This window comes from Taudactylus pleione, unplaced genomic scaffold (assembly GCF_031769625.1).
Source record: "Taudactylus pleione unplaced genomic scaffold, aTauple2 ptg000073l, whole genome shotgun sequence".
Classification (NCBI taxonomy): Eukaryota; Metazoa; Chordata; class Amphibia; order Anura; family Myobatrachidae; genus Taudactylus; species Taudactylus pleione.
The window spans coordinates 8,402,299-8,422,862 of record NW_028284475.1 but is presented as its reverse complement, the minus strand read 5'-3'; the positions used below and the strand labels follow the sequence as shown (position 1 = coordinate 8,422,862).

At 45.9% G+C, this 20,564-nt stretch overlaps 1 protein-coding gene across 1 annotated transcript in view; it reads left to right on the top strand.

The window, feature by feature from the left end:
• Positions 1-20,564, top strand: part of RPRD2 (regulation of nuclear pre-mRNA domain containing 2) — a 62,293-nt gene that overhangs the window by 27,405 nt on the left and 14,324 nt on the right. The window contains exons 3-8 of the mRNA XM_088467664.1: positions 10,599-10,699; positions 11,006-11,074; positions 11,585-11,640; positions 16,588-16,714; positions 16,808-16,983; positions 17,915-18,203. Coding sequence (XP_088323790.1) covers positions 10,599-10,699; positions 11,006-11,074; positions 11,585-11,640; positions 16,588-16,714; positions 16,808-16,983; positions 17,915-18,203 — 818 coding nt within the window. The remainder of the gene's footprint in view (positions 1-10,598; positions 10,700-11,005; positions 11,075-11,584; positions 11,641-16,587; positions 16,715-16,807; positions 16,984-17,914; positions 18,204-20,564) is intronic.

The following is a 20,564-nucleotide window of genomic DNA, read 5'->3' as shown; positions in this document are numbered from 1 at the left end:
ACCGACAGCCAGGTCCATGCACACGAGAATATTGATTTTTGAGGAAGAGGGTGAACACATTCTGGTGGGGAAAGTTCCTGCTTTCACAAATAATAATGTGTGCATGTTGTTCATGAGACAGCATCTACTTCCAGCTATCGGGGCTGGTCTGGGGATTGGGAAAGTAGGACCCCCGCAGTCATAATGAACCTGATGTTGATCGGCAGAATTTTCTGGCTCAGAGCTATGAAACAGAGCTATGCATTGGACTTTGGGTATGCAAGTGCATGCTTTTTTTTTTTTCTTCATGGTTTTTCTCTTTTTTTTTTTTGAGGATACTCTGGCCCTGATCCAGAGCCGGACGCTCTGACAGAGCGTTCGCTCTGAATCAGGGCCGTCCCTCTGAATTTAAGAGCGGCCACCTTGCCGCTTGCATAGCTGTGGGTTACCACCCACAGCTATAGCGAGAGGCCAAAATGATGGTCGTGATGGTCGCGACCATCGGGCTTGCGACGAGACCCTTGCGGTAGGGTCTCATTGCCACAAGCCGTGGAGTGCTTTTGCCTCTATCAGAAACAAAAGCACTCCCACTGTCATCACTTTTGATGCCAGTGGGGCTGGCCCCAGACGGTAGGCGTTCCCATGGGAACGCCTCCGTCTGGGCAGCCACGCCCCCGGCACGCCCACCAAAGGGGGCGTGCTGTCACTCACCATCGAAAGCACGCCCCCTTTGGTGCGAGACCCATGACGACGGCTTGGCCGTCGTTCTGGTCTCGCGCATGCGCACGATGGAGCCGCCTCCGTCGTGCGCACTTGGCCAACATCGACCCGCTTGCGAGCACTCAGCATTAGGCCCTATGTACGTTGGCCAAGAAAGTTAATGTGATGCTTGGAAAGACTTGAGTCAGCCGCTGCATTTGCAAATGATGTATTTGGTGGATCTCAGTGTATGGGTCGGAGAAATTGGGCAATGTTAGACAAGACCCTTAATGCAATGTTTCCCAACTCCGGTCCTCGGGGATCCCCAGCAGTGCATGTTTTACAGATCTCCTCAAGCAAAGTAATTTGCTCCACTTATGGATCTTTTCAAATGTGTCAACTAGTAATGACTAGATCTGGGTCACCAACTAGGAGTTCTGTGAAACATGCACTGTTTAGGGGTCCTCCAAGGTGTCGCCTATACTTTCTGTATATTACTTAAGGTAGTAGTTATCTTGGTGGCTTGTACAATTCTGATGATCTTACACCACTTGTTTGGATATAACCAAGAGTGGGGTGGTGGCCCGTCCTCTTCGTCAAATCCACCGTAATGGAGTTAGTGTGGTTAATCCATTGAACAGTGGTTGCTATCTTCAGTCCTGGAACACTAACCATGCATGTTTTCTGTACTTGGTGCTGGAGCACATGTGTAGTCATTACTGACTCTATATGTGTTTCTAATTATTTCAAATGTGATTCTGTGAGATTTTGAAAACATTCACTTTTAGGGTTGTCTGAGGGCTGAACCTTGGCAAACACTGCTGTAGTGGAATATGTTATCAATATGTTATCTTATACCTCTTAAGGTGCGTACACACGGAGCGATAAAACTGAACTATAATAACGATATTGTTCATATCGTTATCTTTAATTTTTATGTACTTACCAACCTGCCAACGATGTGCGTTCCCGCATGGATGATAAAGATATCGTTCATCGTCCGTGCATGCAGGCCAACTTGGACGATATCGTCAACTTTGCCTGGTCAGAGATGTGGCAGGATGACCATACTGAGAGATATCTTTCAAGTCGTTGGTGGTACAGATTGTACCATGTGTATGCACCATTAGTGAGTCTGGATGTTATGTTTACCATAGCAATGTATGATCTCTGTAGTGACAGGCCTTATGCCACTAACAGCACAGCAGGGGAAATGTTGCTAGGCGGGCCCTATTAGTGAGTCTGGATATTGTGCTCACCATAGCAATGTATGATCTCTGTAGTGACCGGTCTTATGCCACTAACAGCACAGCAGGGGAAATGTTGCTAGGCGGGCCCTATTAGTGAGTCTGGATATTGTGCTCACCATAGCAATGTATGATCTCTGTAGTGACCGGTCTTATGCCACTAACAGCACAGCAGGGGAAATGTTGCTAGGCGGGACCTATTAGTGAGTCTGGATATTGTGCTCACCATAGCAATGTATGATCTCTGTAGTGACCGGTCTTATGCCACTAACAGCACAGCAGGGGAAATGTTGCTAGGCGGGCCCTATTAGTGAGTCTGGATATTGTGCTCACCATAGCAATGTATGATCTCTGTAGTGACCGGTCTTATGCCACTAACAGCACAGCAGGGGAAATGTTGCTAGGCGGGACCTATTAGTGAGTCTGGATATTGTGCTCACCATAGCAATGTATGATCTCTGTAGTGACCGGTCTTATGCCACTAACAGCACAGCAGGGGAAATGTTGCTAGGCGGGACCTATTAGTGAGTCTGGATATTGTGCTCACCATAGCAATGTATGATCTCTGTAGTGACCGGTCTTATGCCACTAACAGCACAGCAGGGGAAATGTTGCTAGGCGGGACCTATTAGTGAGTCTGGATATTGTGCTCACCATAGCAATGTATGATCTCTGTAGTGACCGGTCTTATGCCACTAACAGCACAGCAGGGGAAATGTTGCTAGGCGGGACCTATTAGTGAGTCTGGATATTGTGCTCACCATAGCAATGTATGATCTCTGTAGTGACCGGTCTTATGCCACTAACAGCACAGCAGGGGAAATGTTGCTAGGCGGGACCTATTAGTGAGTCTGGATATTGTGCTCACCATAGCAATGTATGATCTCTGTAGTGACCGGTCTTATGCCACTAACAGCACAGCAGGGGAAATGTTGCTAGGCGGGACCTATTAGTGAGTCTGGATATTGTGCTCACCATAGCAATGTATGATCTCTGTAGTGACCGGTCTTATGCCACTAACAGCACAGCAGGGGAAATGTTGCTAGGCGGGCCCTATTAGTGAGTCTGGATATCGTGCTCACCATAGCAATGTATGATCTCTGTAGTGACCGGTCTTATGCCACTAACAGCACAGCAGGGGAAATGTTGCTAGGCGGGACCTATTAGTGAGTCTGGATATTGTGCTCACCATAGCAATGTATGATCTCTGTAGTGACCGGTCTTATGCCACTAACAGCACAGCAGGGGAAATGTTGCTAGGCGGGACCTATTAGTGAGTCTGGATATTGTGCTCACCATAGCAATGTATGATCTCTGTAGTGACCGGTCTTATGCCACTAACAGCACAGCAGGGGAAATGTTGCTAGGCGGGACCTATTAGTGAGTCTGGATATTGTGCTCACCATAGCAATGTATGATCTCTGTAGTGACCGGTCTTATGCCACTAACAGCACAGCAGGGGAAATGTTGCTAGGCGGGACCTATTAGTGAGTCTGGATATTGTGCTCACCATAGCAATGTATGATCTCTGTAGTGACCGGTCTTATGCCACTAACAGCACAGCAGGGGAAATGTTGCTAGGCGGGACCTATTAGTGAGTCTGGATATTGTGCTCACCATAGCAATGTATGATCTCTGTAGTGACCGGTCTTATGCCACTAACAGCACAGCAGGGGAAATGTTGCTAGGCGGGACCTATTAGTGAGTCTGGATATTGTGCTCACCGTAGCAATGTATGATCTCTGTAGTGACCGGTCTTATGCCACTAACAGCACAGCAGGGGAAATGTTGCTAGGCGGGACCTATTAGTGAGTCTGGATATTGTGCTCACCATAGCAATGTATGATCTCTGTAGTGACCGGTCTTATGCCACTAACAGCACAGCAGGGGAAATGTTGCTAGGCGGGACCTATTAGTGAGTCTGGATATTGTGCTCACCATAGCAATGTATGATCTCTGTAGTGACCGGTCTTATGCCACTAACAGCACAGCAGGGGAAATGTTGCTAGGCGGGACCTATTAGTGAGTCTGGATATTGTGCTCACCATAGCAATGTATGATCTCTGTAGTGACCGGTCTTATGCCACTAACAGCACAGCAGGGGAAATGTTGCTAGGCGGGACCTATTAGTGAGTCTGGATATTGTGCTCACCATAGCAATGTATGATCTCTGTAGTGACCGGTCTTATGCCACTAACAGCACAGCAGGGGAAATGTTGCTAGGCGGGACCTATTAGTGAGTCTGGATATTGTGCTCACCATAGCAATGTATGATCTCTGTAGTGACCGGTCTTATGCCACTAACAGCACAGCAGGGGAAATGTTGCTAGGCGGGACCTATTAGTGAGTCTGGATATTGTGCTCACCATAGCAATGTATGATCTCTGTAGTGACCGGTCTTATGCCACTAACAGCACAGCAGGGGAAATGTTGCTAGGCGGGACCTATTAGTGAGTCTGGATATTGTGCTCACCATAGCAATGTATGATCTCTGTAGTGACCGGTCTTATGCCACTAACAGCACAGCAGGGGAAATGTTGCTAGGCGGGACCTATTAGTGAGTCTGGATATTGTGCTCACCATAGCAATGTATGATCTCTGTAGTGACCGGTCTTATGCCACTAACAGCACAGCAGGGGAAATGTTGCTAGGCGGGACCTATTAGTGAGTCTGGATATTGTGCTCACCATAGCAATGTATGATCTCTGTAGTGACCGGTCTTATGCCACTAACAGCACAGCAGGGGAAATGTTGCTAGGCGGGACCTATTAGTGAGTCTGGATATTGTGCTCACCATAGCAATGTATGATCTCTGTAGTGACCGGTCTTATGCCACTAACAGCACAGCAGGGGAAATGTTGCTAGGCGGGACCTATTAGTGAGTCTGGATATTGTGCTCACCATAGCAATGTATGATCTCTGTAGTGACCGGTCTTATGCCACTAACAGCACAGCAGGGGAAATGTTGCTAGGCGGGACCTATTAGTGAGTCTGGATATTGTGCTCACCATAGCAATGTATGATCTCTGTAGTGACCGGTCTTATGCCACTAACAGCACAGCAGGGGAAATGTTGCTAGGCGGGACCTATTAGTGAGTCTGGATATTGTGCTCACCATAGCAATGTATGATCTCTGTAGTGACCGGTCTTATGCCACTAACAGCACAGCAGGGGAAATTCCATTTGCCTAGTGTGTAGCCTCTGGGTTAGCTACATTGCACAGTGCTCTAGTTCTATTGATGTGAACTAGCCAAAATTACACTGTCGTTGCTAGGTGGGAAATGATGTCAAAGAATTCAAATGATAAACTACTTTTATATATTGTTTATACCAGAGCACATCAGAAAAGTTATTGTGGAATATTGCTAAAAATAAAACATCAGCCCAATCGTATACAACCTTGTAAAGGTGCCCACACACATAGCGATATTTTACACGATTTGGCCGATTTCGACGAATCGTGACGACTAATCGGGTAAAAAAAAAGTACAAATCGTGAGTTTATACTCACGAGCACGATGCCGATGCGCGTCCCCGCTCGCCGTACATCGCATCTTCTGATCTGCCGTGCTGTAGGGCAGATTAGCCAATCTGGGGATACAATGCATTGGCTGCAAGATGGATCTTTAGTCAGATTGGACATTTTTAACTCCAAATCGTGATCACGACGGCAAGGGAGCTCCCGTGAAAGTTCATGAGGAAATTGGCCATAAAATCGTATCGTGAGGACATCGGTATGTGTGTGGGCACCTTTACTCTCCAAATCACCATTTGTTTGTTTTGGATATTATTCATAAAATAAAAGCCCTATGGTAGCCCAGAATTCTTATACCTGAATATTTTATTCTTGGTATATCAACAGAGGTAAAAGTATATAAAACAATTTACAATACATAAATAGCATAAAACAACACTTAAGGTGCGTACACACTAGGCGATCAGGAAAGACAGTACGATTACGACATCATAATCGTACCGTCGTTCCTGATCCCCTGTAGTGTCTGCACTGAACGATCAGTCGTTCAGTGCAGGCACAGTCCATCATTCCTGAACATGCCAATCTCTCGTTATTGTCAGATTGTGCTGCATGTTCAGGCGATGGACAATGTCATAAACGACCAGCGGGAGTGCGCATCGCTGGCCGTTTCCGACATAAAAGTGCACGATTTGTGCATGATTACTGAGCGATTGCACGATTACGATGTCTTAATCGTGCGGTCGCTTAGTAATATCGCCCTGTGTGTACGCACCTTTAGTAAACCTGCCCCAGTACAGAAGGTTAGATGTTATCTACCACCTACACCCTTGCAGGTGTGAGCTCTTAGGTGGACCTCTTATGTGGTAGGTGCAGGTTTTTCAAAGCGATGGCCCTATGTGTTTCGTCCACATACAGGACCTCATCATGGGTAAACGCAAAAATGGAACTGGTCTGAATAAACACTTTATATATTGAACTAGTTAGAACACAGTGGTATAAGCTTATTTTCTGTCCCTTCATGGGGAGAAATTCCTAGAAAGGCTCAGAAGCCAAGTAGTTCTTCTAACGATTTTACTGGAACTCATCGTTTTTACACATTGGGAGTATATGATACGACTTCATATTCAAATTGCTATTAAGGAACCTGGTTACATTTATCGGTTGAGACATCAATCTAATTGTTCCAGTAAAATTATAAGAACTACTTGGCTTCTAAGAGACTTTCTAGGAATTTCTCCCTATCAAGGGACAGAAAATAAGCTTATACCTCTGAGTGTTCTAACCAGTTCCATATCATCAAGTGTTTATTCAGACCAGTTCCATTTTGTGTTTACCCATGATGAGGTCCTGTATGTGGACGAAACGCATAGGGCCATCGCTTTGAAAAACCTGCACCTACCACATAAGAGGTCCACCTAAGAGCTCACACCTGCAAGGGTGTAGGTGGTAGATAACTTCTATCCTTGTATGGGCTACCATAGGGCTTTTATTTTATGAATGATATCCAAAACATAAACAAATGGTGATTTGAAGAGTAACCAGAAGGTCTTGTTTGACCAACAGCTAATATTGCAATAAATCCCCCTAAGTGATGGAAATTTCTCCTATTCAAATAATATTCAAAGTTGTGGTGCAACGCTCTAACCAGACGCCTGTACACATGACTGCTCAGCGCTGCAGAGGAGCTTCTTCCTTCCATAGAGTATACATTCTATGCCTGGTCACCTGCCCGTCTCCCCACCTTTCTCTACATACAGCTACATTCCTCTTTCCTGCCTTGTTTTGGCCCTGCACCCCTCTTCCACACAGTACAGCAAAAGTGGAGAAATCGGGCACTCTAGGGAATATTAAGCCTATACCGTGGTAAAGTGCTTTTCAGTGTCCTGTGCCCTAAGTCATTCGTCTTCCTCTCTACAGAGCTGATGTCAATAAGACCATGGACCTGGGGGCTATAGTTATCTAGTGCGTCAGTAAAACCTGAGTAAGGTGAATAGATCACAGTAACAAAATACAGGTACTCATTGTATTCAACTTGTAGGTTAGGTATCCAATCCAGTGGATACAATGAGTACCTCTGTTTTGCTATTATGATGGCCTATTAACCTTTCACAGATTTTAATAGTGCACTAGAAAACTACAGCCCCTGGACCGATGGTCCTATTAACATCCAGCTCTGTAGAGTAGCGACCTAATGATTGTGATCACACATTTTCAAAGCGTGATCTCGCCGGCGACGGGACCCTGCATACCCTCTTGCCGATGACGGGGGAAGGGACGTGCCAGCTGCATTCTGCAGTATGGGAACGTAGGCGAGTTCCCCCGTCTGCCCTGCAGTGGGGCCAACGGGCGATGTCGCTAACAACACGCGGGAGCACACATATGTACCCGGTATGTTGTTATCAACCCGCGACATCGGATGACCTATGGTTTAGTGTGTACCCACATTTTAGTTTTGTTTGCACCGAGCATATTTAGGTATTAGACTTTGTGTTACTGTTTGAGTTGTGTGAGTTGATTGAATATACTTGTTGATGGCTGTTTGAGTTTTTAAGAAACTAACCCAGCCAGACGCGGACTGATTGACTACACAACAGGAAGTCTTTGCAGAGTCAAGATTGGTATTAAAAGGCAGCAGGAGTGGACTTATGGTATCTTTTGATAGTCTTGTTACCAGACAAAACGCGTTCGTTCCACTGGGGACGAAGTCTGCCAACACTAGTTTCGGAGTTGTGCAGGTTGAGTCTCCCATATCCAAATATTCCGAAATATGGAATTATTTTGGCATGACTGAGATAATGAAACCTTTTGATTTTTGATGGTTCAATGTACACCTTTGTCTAAGGCACAAATTATTAAAAAATATTGTATAAAATTACCTTCAGGCTGTGTGTATAAGGTGTATATGAAACATAAATTTAACGTATGTACACAAACTTTGCTTGAGCTACAAAATTGATGAAACTATTGTATAAAATGTACTTGCAGGCTGTGTGTATAAGGTGTATATTACACATAGAATGCATTCGGTGTGTATATTGGGGTCCCATTCCCAAGATATTTCATTATGATTTGCAAATATTCCAAAATACGGAATATTCCGTTATCCAAACTACCCCTGGTCCCGGGCATTTTGGATATGAGAGACTCCACCTGTACGTACCTCTCCCTGCCAGGAGATGAGTGTAACCAGTCACCGGAGACTTGAAGTGATATATCGGTTCTCCTGTGTTCCTAATAGCCTATCGAGCACACACAGGTGACCACCTAAACACAAGGTGCCTGCAGATTTAGGGAAGGGGGGGGGGGGGGGAGGGAAGGGAGCCAGAACTAACTGTTAAATGACTAGGAGCTCACCTTAAATGGGGATTAGCATTCCAGCCCTTGTGTATACTGCACAAGGTGAGGACCTAGCTTTCAATGGACTAGACCAGGAGTGCTCAACCCTAGTTCTCAAGTACCCCAGCAGCTCTTATTCTCAAGATTTTTATCTGCGGAAACAGGTGGTAATTACTGACTCGGCAAAATAGATTAACTCGCCTGGGCGTGATTAAAGAAATCCAGAAAACATGTCCTATTGGGGGGGGTACTTGAGTTAAGGACCACTGGGCTAGGCCATTCTGTTAGAACATCTCAATGTTTATGGTTTTATTAGCAGTTTATTATTGCGCAGCATATTCCGTTGTGCTTTACAATTTGAAAGAACATTAATAGAACAAAACTGGGTTGTAAGAGACAGACTCCATTAATGGCAATCACTGTGCGACTTGCATTGTTCACTATGGGTAGATTCACCATATAGTAATGTTGTCAGCCGGACATCGCGGTGATGTCTGGCGGAAAATCACTAAGCCCCCTCAATGCAATATTGTTCCCATGGAAGTTGAATTAACAATTAAATGAAAAAGATTTTTGCCTTAATAATCGCCTCGTATAGGGTAAGATGTACTAAGCATCGCATTATGGATGCGGTACATACCACCTCTAATCAGGGACATACCGGCATTAACGCCGGATAAAAACGCAAATAACAGCTCTACCGATAAGATCTGTCCTTTGCGATAGAGGGGCTTCCGGGGTTGTGACCCAGAAGTCTCTCTATGCATACGTCATATGACGCTCGCACAGCTGGGAATGCTAGGATGGATCAGATTGGATTCATCTCACAGCACACTGCGATAAGAAGCCGATTATTAGGCAATGTCTTCTGCAGATGGCGTTGGTTACCGGGTCTAAGCAGCTTGGTACATATGGCAATGTGGTCAAAACTCTAAAAACGGGGGGGTTTCTGCGCTTTGACTGCGTTTCAGACTTTAGTACAACCCATCCAAAGTGCAATGACATCTCCTACGATCTTCAATCCGTGTTTCAGTTCATAGCGGGGGGGGGGGCAAAGTGCCTTCTCAGCAGTTGTATGAAGGCACTTCATGACCATTATCTAAACTAATTTCCCCCTCACACCCCATAAAGGTAGAAGGGAAAATTAGCAAAGATTTTTCTTGCCGTAATAGCCGTCAGTATGTGTAGACGGACACCGCAGTGATGTTTGGCGCCACATCGCTCTGGAATGAATTTCCCACACTTAAAGTATAGGCGGATTATTGGTTCAATCTGGCTGCGGTTGCATATAGGAAACGATTATACTTTACATTTGCTGTGTGTCCAATGTGAATGTCCTGCGTGATGCACAGTCTGTGCTGTGCACATTACATGTATTGTATGTTCATATGCACATGGTAACCAGAACAAGTATTGCTTCAGTCTTCTCATCATGAACTCTAGTATAAAGGACAATGCAGATCTGAAGGTGCATATACACGGTACGATCTGTACCACCGATGACATGAAAGATATCTTTCAGTGAAGTCATCCTGCCACGTCTCTGACCAGGCAAAGTTGACTATATTGTCCCAAGTTGGCCTCCACGCATGGACGATGGGATATCTTTATCGCCCATGCGGGAACGCGCATCGTTGGTCGTTGTCAGGTTGGCGACTGCAAAAAAATAAACGATAACGATATCATTCATGAAAGTCGTACCGTGTGTACACACCATTAGATACATCGCCATAATGGATGCTTCTGGACAAGACTTCGAAGCCACTGTAATGTGAATTCATTTACATTTGTACATGTTTTGTTTGCACATAAACTCACTAAATCCTATTCTAAATGAAAATCTTTTTTTTTTCCCTAAGGGACCAATCCGTTTCCAAATCTGTCGAGCGGGTCTTTAAAATCTGGGAGGACCGGAACGTTTACCATGAGGACACGATCGCAGCTTTCAGGACAGCTCTGAGTGAGTGTTACTTGCATCACCTGGCTACGTTCTCATGTATGGGGCTTTGCGCTAAAGTGAGCTTATTACTCTTGGCGAGATGAGTATCTGGGTTATGATGTGGTGGTCTGTGAGCGTTGTTACATATGAAATTGTCCATTTTAAGTACAAACCAGTGTCAAAGGGGAACCAGATTCATAATGTAATGCCTGTAGCTGAAAGTAGATCATCTAAAATAATACGTTTATAATTTAATGAAAGATCAGAATCTTCTACAACACTGATCATTGGCGTATTAAGGTGTCATGTGTCACTGACTTTCCATAGGTGGAGGCTGGAGCAAACGGGAGCGCAGTAAGAGTTCCCGCCCTAAGCCGGCTGAGAAGCCGCCAGAAGGTACGTGGCTGCAGTGCAATGGTAAATACGTGTGTGTGTATATGTGTAATATATATGTGTGTATATATGTGTATATATGCATGTATGTGTGTGTGTGTGTATATGTATATATATATATATATATATATATATATATATATATATATAGTGTGTGTGTATATAAATGTGTGTATGTATGTATGTATATATATATATATATATATATATGTATATATATATATATGTATATATATATATATATATATATATATATATATATATATATATATAATATATGTGTGTGTATGTATATTTATATTGATTTATTTTAATTTTATTTGGGTGGATATAATTACTTGTATACATATCGGTGCATCTTTAGAAAGAAAAAAAATTGAACATGCCTAATCCTATTATTGCTGCATGATGATGATTGATGCAGTGTATACAATCCTGAAAGTGCTGTTCTTTTTAATATACTGTTACCTACGTGGAGTTCATCCCCCCCCCCCCTGTGCTCTTACATTACAGCTCCGCCATCAAACCCGAAGGCTGCCTTAAAATCGAAGATTGTGGCTGAATTCAGGGTGAGCTTCATATTGAGAGGAGCTAAAGTTAGGGATCTTTATTTGAATCATCTTTGGTGGGGTACTGGGCTGAGCCTGATAAAGTTGCTATAAAGAGTAATCATCCAACATGGGCCTGAATCTGAGACCCCCTCCAATGTACCAATATAAGCAACAATAGCTGATAATATGGGGTATACCAGGGGTTCTCAAACTCCATCCTCAGGACCCCCCACAGGTCACGTTTTCCAGGTCACCCAGCAGGTGCACAGGTGTGGTCATTACTCACTGACACATTTTAAAAGATCCACAGGTGGAGCTAATTATTTCCTCTGTAAGGAGATCTGGAAAACATGCACTGTTTGGGGTCCTGAGGACAGGAGTTTGAGGACCTGTGGGGTATACTATAAAAATTATTCAAATACTAAAAGTATTTTATGGTAAGTAGAGGATGCCTGGGGAACATATTCGGCAGATAGTTAAGTTGCTAACACAGCTCCCTGATTGTGCAGTCACAGAAAAAAAATCCCCTTTAAATATCTAATTTTAAGCTGATTAGGACATTACGCTGAACTTTCTCCTATAAGTCTAGACTGTGTAAGGCTCACTGAAAGTAACAATGAATGTATGCCTGCGTCACACAACTTATTAGGTTTTTTTGCACTTATTTCTGCTGGAATGCACCCTTCAGATCTTTTTTTTTTATGTTGAATGCTTTTACTATTGATGGAGAGCATTGAGAGCCAGTGGCTGTTAGCCATCGATGGATGAGTGGGAGCGATGGTGTTTTTTAATTTTTTGACTGGACAGCACTTAGTGGCCCCCCTCCCCTGGCGATCTCTAAGCTCCACTCCCATTTTTGATTGGCCAGCGGCCCGCCATTCCCCCAACGGCGGTGGCCATTAAGGGCTGCAAACCCTCGATGGTTCACCATAGATGGTTTGTGTGCCAACGATGGTAAACACCGATGGACACATCGATGGTAACTATTGATGGACACCTCACCGATGGCCATCCCTACAGCGGATTCATGTAGTAAACAGGGGACTGTGCTGCTGCTTCTTCACACCCTCGCTGCTAAACACTTGGGTGGGACAGAGCATGTTGTTTGTGCAGTTCCATTCACCAGTGTTCATCCCAGGGGTGGAAATCTGGTAGGCAGGTTCCCTCAGCAGTAGCTTCCTGCACGCCAGTGAGTGCTCTTGCCACAAGCAGAACGTGGAGAGATGGGTTCAGCAGTTACACGTTGGCATCCCAATTGACGCAATTCTGCCCCAGGTTTAAGTACCCAGAGGCGTTTGTTGAAAATGACAGACCCATGGAAGTTTATCGGTTTCCTATATTTGGTACGCTTCTCTGCATTATCAAAAATGTTTAAAAGATGGGTTCAGTGTGCTGTTTGGGGAGCCACACTGGTTAAGACAGTCATGGTACTCGGACACGATCAGGATGCAGTGGGTCCATTGCGTCAGCTTCCCCTGAGGCTGGACTTAACTCAGGGACTCTTGCAGGGGCGTATCTATAATGGGTGCAGTGTGTGCGGGGCACACGGGCCCCCAGGTCCAGGGGGGCCCCGCAGTGCACACACCCTGCACCCATATTTTTTTGTTTACTTGCCTGCCTGTGGTCCCGCATCGGGTGTCAGCGCTGCTCAGAACACGGGAAAATGGCCGCCGTGGCCATCTTTCCGGTGTTCTGCGCATGCGCAGTAGACTCCGGGCACACAAGTGCCCAGTCTCTACAGAACGCCGGAAAATGGCCGCCGTGGCCATGTTTCCTGCGTTCTGCGCATGTGCAGTACACACTGGGCACACTCTACTGCCCGGAGTCTACAAATGCTCTAGTGGCTGGCCAGCCACCGGGGGTAGAGTAGTGGGTCCCGCACGGGGAGTGCACACAGGCCCCCTCCTCTGTTAAGACGCCCCTGGACTCATGTACCTTTAGGGATTAGTGTGGATTACTTTAATGGTATGGCAGTTGAAACTGTGATCCTTAGGAGAGCGGTTTTCTCTGATGGTTCTAGAAACCGTGCTCCGAGCATAGACAGCCTGTCTTGGCAGATCATTATCATTAGTTTTGCAGCACTTGAGTTTCATGGTAAGAGCAGACGCTTTTATGCTTTTTTTTTTTTTTTTTTTTATATTATTTTATTTATTCCAGCTATCTTGGTTGCTCCTGTTTTTGCAGGATGGTGTTAGCTAATGGAATAAAAAGGAGTTGCATAACCCTTTGCTGTTACGGACAATTTAGACTCTTTACCAAAATATACATTAAAGTTGCGAAGGATGAGCCCCGCTTGTCCTAAGGACTATAGGAATTAAATGGCTGGAAAATTGTGCTTAAGGGGGGTATTTAAGTAGGCTGCGAAAAGTCGAAGGTAAGTTTTCGCCGATGACGTCATTTTCGCATGTTTCATTTATCCCCGTATTCAATTTCAAAGACTTTTCGCCGGTTTGAAAAGTCTTTGAAAAAAAACGGGGATAAAGTGCAGAATCGGAGTTTAGGGGTGCAGGTTTAAAAAAAAAAAAAAAACAGCCTGCATCTTTGGAGATGACCCCAAAAAACATTGTGGTTAAAAAAAAAAAAAACAGCCTGCATCTTTGGAGATGACCCCAAAAAACATTGTGGTTAAAAAAAAAAAAAATAGCCTGCATCTTTGGAGATGACCCCAAAAAACATTGTGGTTTAAAAAAAAAAAATAGCCTGCATCTTTGGAGATGACACCAAAATACATTGTGGTTTAAAAAAAAAAAAAAAAAAAAAAAAAAAATCGGGACACCCCTAAATTTTTTTTTAATTTTTGGGGTTAAAAAAAAAAAAGTGGAAACACATCCTAAAGTAATGTAAGAGATTCCAGAGGGGTTCGGAAGTATGCGGCAGGTGTTTTCTTCTTTGCAGGGACTAGCGGCAGGTGCATTGTTGCTGAATTTTTTAAATTAACTTTAGGGACTTAAAAATATGTTTACCCCCATTTTCATGTACCCCAAATTTGATGGGAGCGCTTTCAAAAAACGAAAAAAAAAAAGGCTAAGCGCTCTTCTACATCACTTATTCATTGTCGGGGAAAAAAACACCTGCCGCGACTATTTAAAAATGCAGAACACATTCTGCAGGGTTAAACGGGGGTACCCAGACTGAACCCCCATGTCTGGACATCTTTAGGGGGTCCCGGTGACATTTCCCGAAAATTCCCGAGTTTTTCCCGATACTTACCATTCCGCCGGGTCCCTTTTTCACACCTTCCTAATTGAAAACTGGGATAAAGCGGGCGCGAGCCCGATACTTTATCCCCAGAAAATCAGCGATGTGGAGCGAGAAGTCCAGCTCTGACTTTTCGCTCCCATATTGAATACGGCTCTAAGACTCTACTGCTGGTAACTGCTGCTGTAGCTGGTGAGGGCACATGACGTTTCCGTAGAGCGGTGATTTCATGCCATTAAGCTCTGCCTTTTCTCAACAAGAACACTGCACTCAAATGTAAAGTGCCAGGTAATAGGGCATGGGGCAGCTCCCTGGTTAATGCTCCCATATTTAAAGGTCCTAGAGTTGGTCCTTTTGATAGTAAGTGTGCGGGGAGCCATATGCTAGGGTGAGCTGTTATGTTAGGTCAACCTCTAGAATTGCACTTCGGCTGGCCAGTGGCATGATCTCCAACATTTTATAGGTTTAATGGGTTTTGCACCCAAGGACACCTGTAATGGGCAGATGTGTGCTACACAGGGCTCACTTTGGGATTTCCCCATAGTCCAGTCTTGCTGTTATTTACTGGACTGCAGCTGTATGTACTAGGTGTTACCATTCATGCGTTTGCCTTGAGTTTACTTGCCATTTCAATTGAAAGAATAGTGTTGGGTTTTTTTCCTCTCCTTTGTTGGGTACATTTTCTTTAGTGTGTGTATAAAATCACTAATGGTATTTTATGGAAATTCAAAGTACTGTCATTTTTGTGGGTACTGCATCAAAAACTTACCAATTATTGATGTTTGACTGTGTCATGCTGCACAGAAAGTGTAAAGATAATAAGGGGCTGTATATGAACGCGACTACCTAAATACTGTGTTCCTGCAAGATGCCTATTTGCTGCTGAAATCATGGAACCTGCAGATAAGATCTAATCCACCCATGGGCTGTACTGAGTTGAACCCAGCATTGTGTGTCCACTATCTGCCCACCCCCCCCCCCTTCTCCTAGCCTGTAGTTCTGAGCCAAGTAAGCAGTCAACAGGAACCAGCCACAATCACTAGCAGGTGCCGGATAAGGAGTCTGGTTGTGGTAGTGACTGCTCACATGTGACTTGGGACAACACTTAGTTGACCCTTATGCTGCGTACACACGCACCGATTTTTAGGCCGAAGGAACGATAACGATATCGTTATCGCTCAGTCGTCGCAAAAAAATTGATCAATTTCATCCCCAAAACTAACGATAACGACCAATGCGCGCTCCCGTTTGTAGTTGGTAGTTATCGTTCATTGCCCAAACCATCTGTCCAACCTGACTATATTGTCAGGCTGAACATGTTCGGGGATAAGGGAGGGAGCCCGACACTGAAAGAAATCATTCTGGTTTTCGTTCAGTGTTTGTGCTTAGTGTTGTTAACGACGCTGAGCGCACCCCTGCTGGGGACACCCGGGACGATGTCGCTCATGGAGCGATTCGTCCCGTGTGTATGAACCATTAGTGTCTGGTGGCCGAAGAGCAACAGTTGGAGAAGTCAAAAAAGACGCAGACTAGACCGTAAGAGGAACATAAAGCCTGTAAAGCACCTCCCCCATCCTGGGTATAATTCTATGTCATTTGATGAATAAACAGCTCTGATCAAAGATTAAAGCAAAAAAAATAGTCGTACATGACAATACTGTTCTATTGCACAGTAATCCTCACCACATTTTCATATTTGAGCATATTCCTATTACGTGGTCCTTATATTTAGTCTCTAAATTTAGACTGTTTCTTATCTCACTCTAGCCCCAAAGTCTGATCGATGATTTGCTGACGTTCAAGCGGTCCGTGGATCATGTCGATCTTAAGGAGAAACAACTGTCAAACATGAGAGTTGACGTGTGCAGCACAGAAACTCTGAAACGTCTAAAAGGTATTTATTCTGACCCCTATGCTAGGAATTAATCCTCTCTGTACGTGTGTCTTAAGTTTGGCAACATTGTCCATTTTCCGTCATGAAACCCAGACAAGGCCGGGGGGAAGAAGTTTTCCAAAGACTTTGAAGAAGCCAGCGCCAAACTGGAAGAGTTTGTGAACGTCCTGGACAAGCAGGTGAAAAATGGCCCGTCTCTGACCGAGGCTTTAGAGAACGCGGGGATTTTCTTTGAAGCTCAGTACCGTGAAGTTAAGGTTGTGGTGAACGTAAGTATACCGTGTTTTACTCAATCTGTGTGTGTTTCCGGATGCAAGCTGTAAGTTAGGGTTAACATTAATTGAGTGAGCCCGACTGTCATATCATTATGTAGTTTGGCAACTGGGGCCACAGATTATATAGGTCGGAACGGTCCTTATTAATGGTGGCGGTACTAACATTTTTGTAGAACCTCCCCATTAAATCCTGCAGCAAACCCAGCCTGAGCACACATGAGAATGGAACGGTCAGATGGACCACTTCTCCTACAGCCTATGTCATAAGAGCACAGTTTGGTCAGCACTTGGCCCAATAAAATGTACCGTTAGGAAAGGAAACTTGGTGTCAGACGCAAACTATTGGAGGTGCCAAGGCAAGAGGTTCCCTGTTCTGGTGCTCACACCAATTGCTGACTTATTAGCCTTTACTTCCGTGTGCTTAAATCCCTATTGAGGTTTCCAGCTAGCGTATCCCATCCCTTAGCTTGCTCCCTGCTAGCTTTGCAAAGCTCTCTGCTGTGGGCAATAGGGCGCTTTCTATTTGCTGTAATGCATTGTCCTCTAATAGCTGCTAGTACTCACACGTTCCAGCTTAGTCTAAGCACTTTATTTATTTTGATATGAAGTGATGGTGACGCAGCATAAGGCTAAACCCAGTGCTTGTGGCCGCGATAACTACTAATGGGCTCCCGAACGGAGAAACAATTGAATTGCTCCATCGGTCGCCTATTAGTATAGGTGCTCAGCATGGGGTGGCTATAACAACTGAATCACGGCCAAAAAGTGACCAAGTTCTACAGCCACCTCTATACATAGTTCCAGTGTCCGTAAAAAAAGGTTTTTAATGGGAGTACAAAAATAGTGTTTAGACAGCTACTACAAAGTAAACCTAAGTGATGCCTACTAACAGTCTTACCCGTAATATTGTTTTATTACTTCACAGGCGTACAAAACTTTTGCTAATCGAGTAAACAATTTAAAAAAGAAGCTTGACCAACTAAAGGCAACGCTTCCAGATCCTGAGGAATCACCAGTGCCATCACCCACCACTGATGCCCCTTCGCCAACCGGTTCAGAATCCCCGTTCCAGGGAATGGGTGACGAGAGCCCTTTGTCACCAGAGATGGAGGCTGTGCAAACTGATTCACCCGAGCCTCCCAAGGACAACCGGATGGTAGAAGATATGGAGCTGTCAGACGTGGATGCAGACGAGGAAATGCCAGAGATTATTAGTACGTTTTATTTGTTGGCTTGTTTGTGTCTTTAAGGCATAAATTTGTAACCTCTAAATTTCTACTTCAGGGTCCATAGGGGGTCCACAGGGTTGACCTTGGGGTTATAGCTGGAACAGGATCCATGGGCACCACACAGTTAAGCTTTTAGCTCCCAGGATGCACTTGGGTCCTCCTCTATACCCCGCCCCCGAGCCACAGGCACCTCAGTGTAAGCTGGTGCCCGGCCGGAGTCGGTCACCGCGCAGGGGGGCTGCAGGAGCAGCCCCCAGAAGCTTTTTATTTTAAGTTAGATTTTATTTATTTTTAATCTCTTTTTACTACAGACGGCAGCGAAGGGCTGTCTGTACAGACGCCCACGCTGCCGCTCTGATCCCCGACTGGCGCCGCGACGCCAGTACTGATCTGGGGATCGCGGCGGGAGGGCAGAGTCCGTACTAGCCGGACTCTGTCTACCTCCCAGGACTGCTGCCGGAGTCGCCGGGGATTCAGGTAAGCCGCGCGTCGCTGGCTAGCGGCGGCGCGCGGAATGCTTTAAATGCAGTCCTTTAGCCTCCGGTCCTGGGGACAGACCGGAGGCTGCTGGCAGTGGCGGTGGGCCCCCCCCCCCCATAACCCGTGGGACCACTAGACCACCAGGGATAAAGGGGCTAGCGGGAAGCCAGCATCCCTGGGGTTATGGCCAGCCAGGGGAGGAAGCCTTCCCTGTCAGCGGCTCCTCCCCTCAGCTCAGCGCGCCTTTCAGCACGCAGTCTGGCGTCGCTGAGCTGCAGTTACACGGCCACTCCTCCTCTGAGGTCTCCAGCGGCCATTTTCTCAGTGGCAGCGCAGATCTCAGGGAGCACGCGGACCGGTCCCCCTGTGTACCTCTCCCCTGATTAAGGACAGCGTACACAGCACTATAGCCCTCCCAGACACTGAATCTGGGCAGGTTGATTGTAGTGTAAAGGTGCAGTGAGTATTACTTCTGCATGGTATGTGACTTTTGCTAGTGCTGCCTGTCTGTGCTTGTTTTCCGCTTACTGTCAGCTTATACCTATCCCTTTACTTCTCCTACAAGCCCTACAGGTGTGTGGGGGAGGGGCGTTTCTACTGACCTCACTTATATAGATCACGTATTTGTGAGGTCCGTCACATACAGTTGTGTGCTACTCAGTGCCATATTGTGGGCTGTTGTTCAGCACACCGGTGAGTGCGTTTTACTTCTACCCTGGTGCCAGATAAGACTGACATGCCTTCTAGGATTTCAAAACGCCCACTCATGACACGGGCTGCTCAGGTATCGGACTCAGAGGGTTCCTCAGATGATGGGGAGGTCCCTGATGACACTGACTCGGACGCCTCGGTCCAGGAAATGGATACCAAGTCGTCCATTAATGTGCGAGCACTAGTTAGGGCGGTGCGAGCTATTCTTCTTATAGAGGATGAGGCACCGGATCCTAAGTCGAAGTTTCCTAGTTTCAAAAAAACTAAGGTGGCTTCTGCGGTGTTTCCCCTGTCGGATCAGTTGACGGATCATATGGCGGTAGCTTGGCAGGCGCCCAGTAAGAGATTCCTTCCTCAGAAGCGGTTGGCTTCTAATTACCCCTTCCCTGAGGCACATTGTAAAAAATGGGAAACTCCACCGGCGGTGGATTCCCATGTCACCCGTTTAACTCGGGGCGCCACCTTACCATTACCGTCGATATCCTCGCTGAAGGATCCCACAGACAGGAAAGTTGAGACTTGCTTAAAGTCTATTTACTCCCTCTCCGGGGCGGTGGCCCGACCGTCCATGGCCATCTCCTGGGTGGCCAAGGCCATTGAGGGGTGGGCCAATGCATTGGAAGATACCTTCCCAGACGACGCTCCGGATGTCCAGCGGGCGTTGTTGGGACAAATGAGGGACGCTGCTTCTTACATTGGTGAAGCTTCTTTAGATGCTAGTCTGCTGACCACGCGGGTATCGGCTGCAGCGGTGTCTGGCCGCCGATCCTTGTGGTTGCGGTCCTGGAGAGCGGACTCTGATTCAAAGAAGGGTCTGGAGGCCTTACCTTTCAATGGGGAATTACTATTTGGTCCGGACTTGGACAAAATAGTGGACACCCTGGCTAAATCCAAGTCGGCCTTCCTCCCTTCGGCGGCACTGCCTGCTAAGGTTCGGAGTTCGGCTTTTCGTTCCTTTCGGGTTCAGGGTAAGGCGAAAGGTCAGTCCTTCCCGAGACAGTCTGCGAGTAAGACTGCCTCTAAACCCAAGAAGCAAGCCTGGAGTGCTCGGCGCCCTTCTTCCAAGCAGGAAGATAAACCTGCAGCCTGATGGGACGGGCCTCCCTCTGGGGGACCTCAGAGTGGGAGGCCGACTTCTTCTATTTGCCCAGTGCT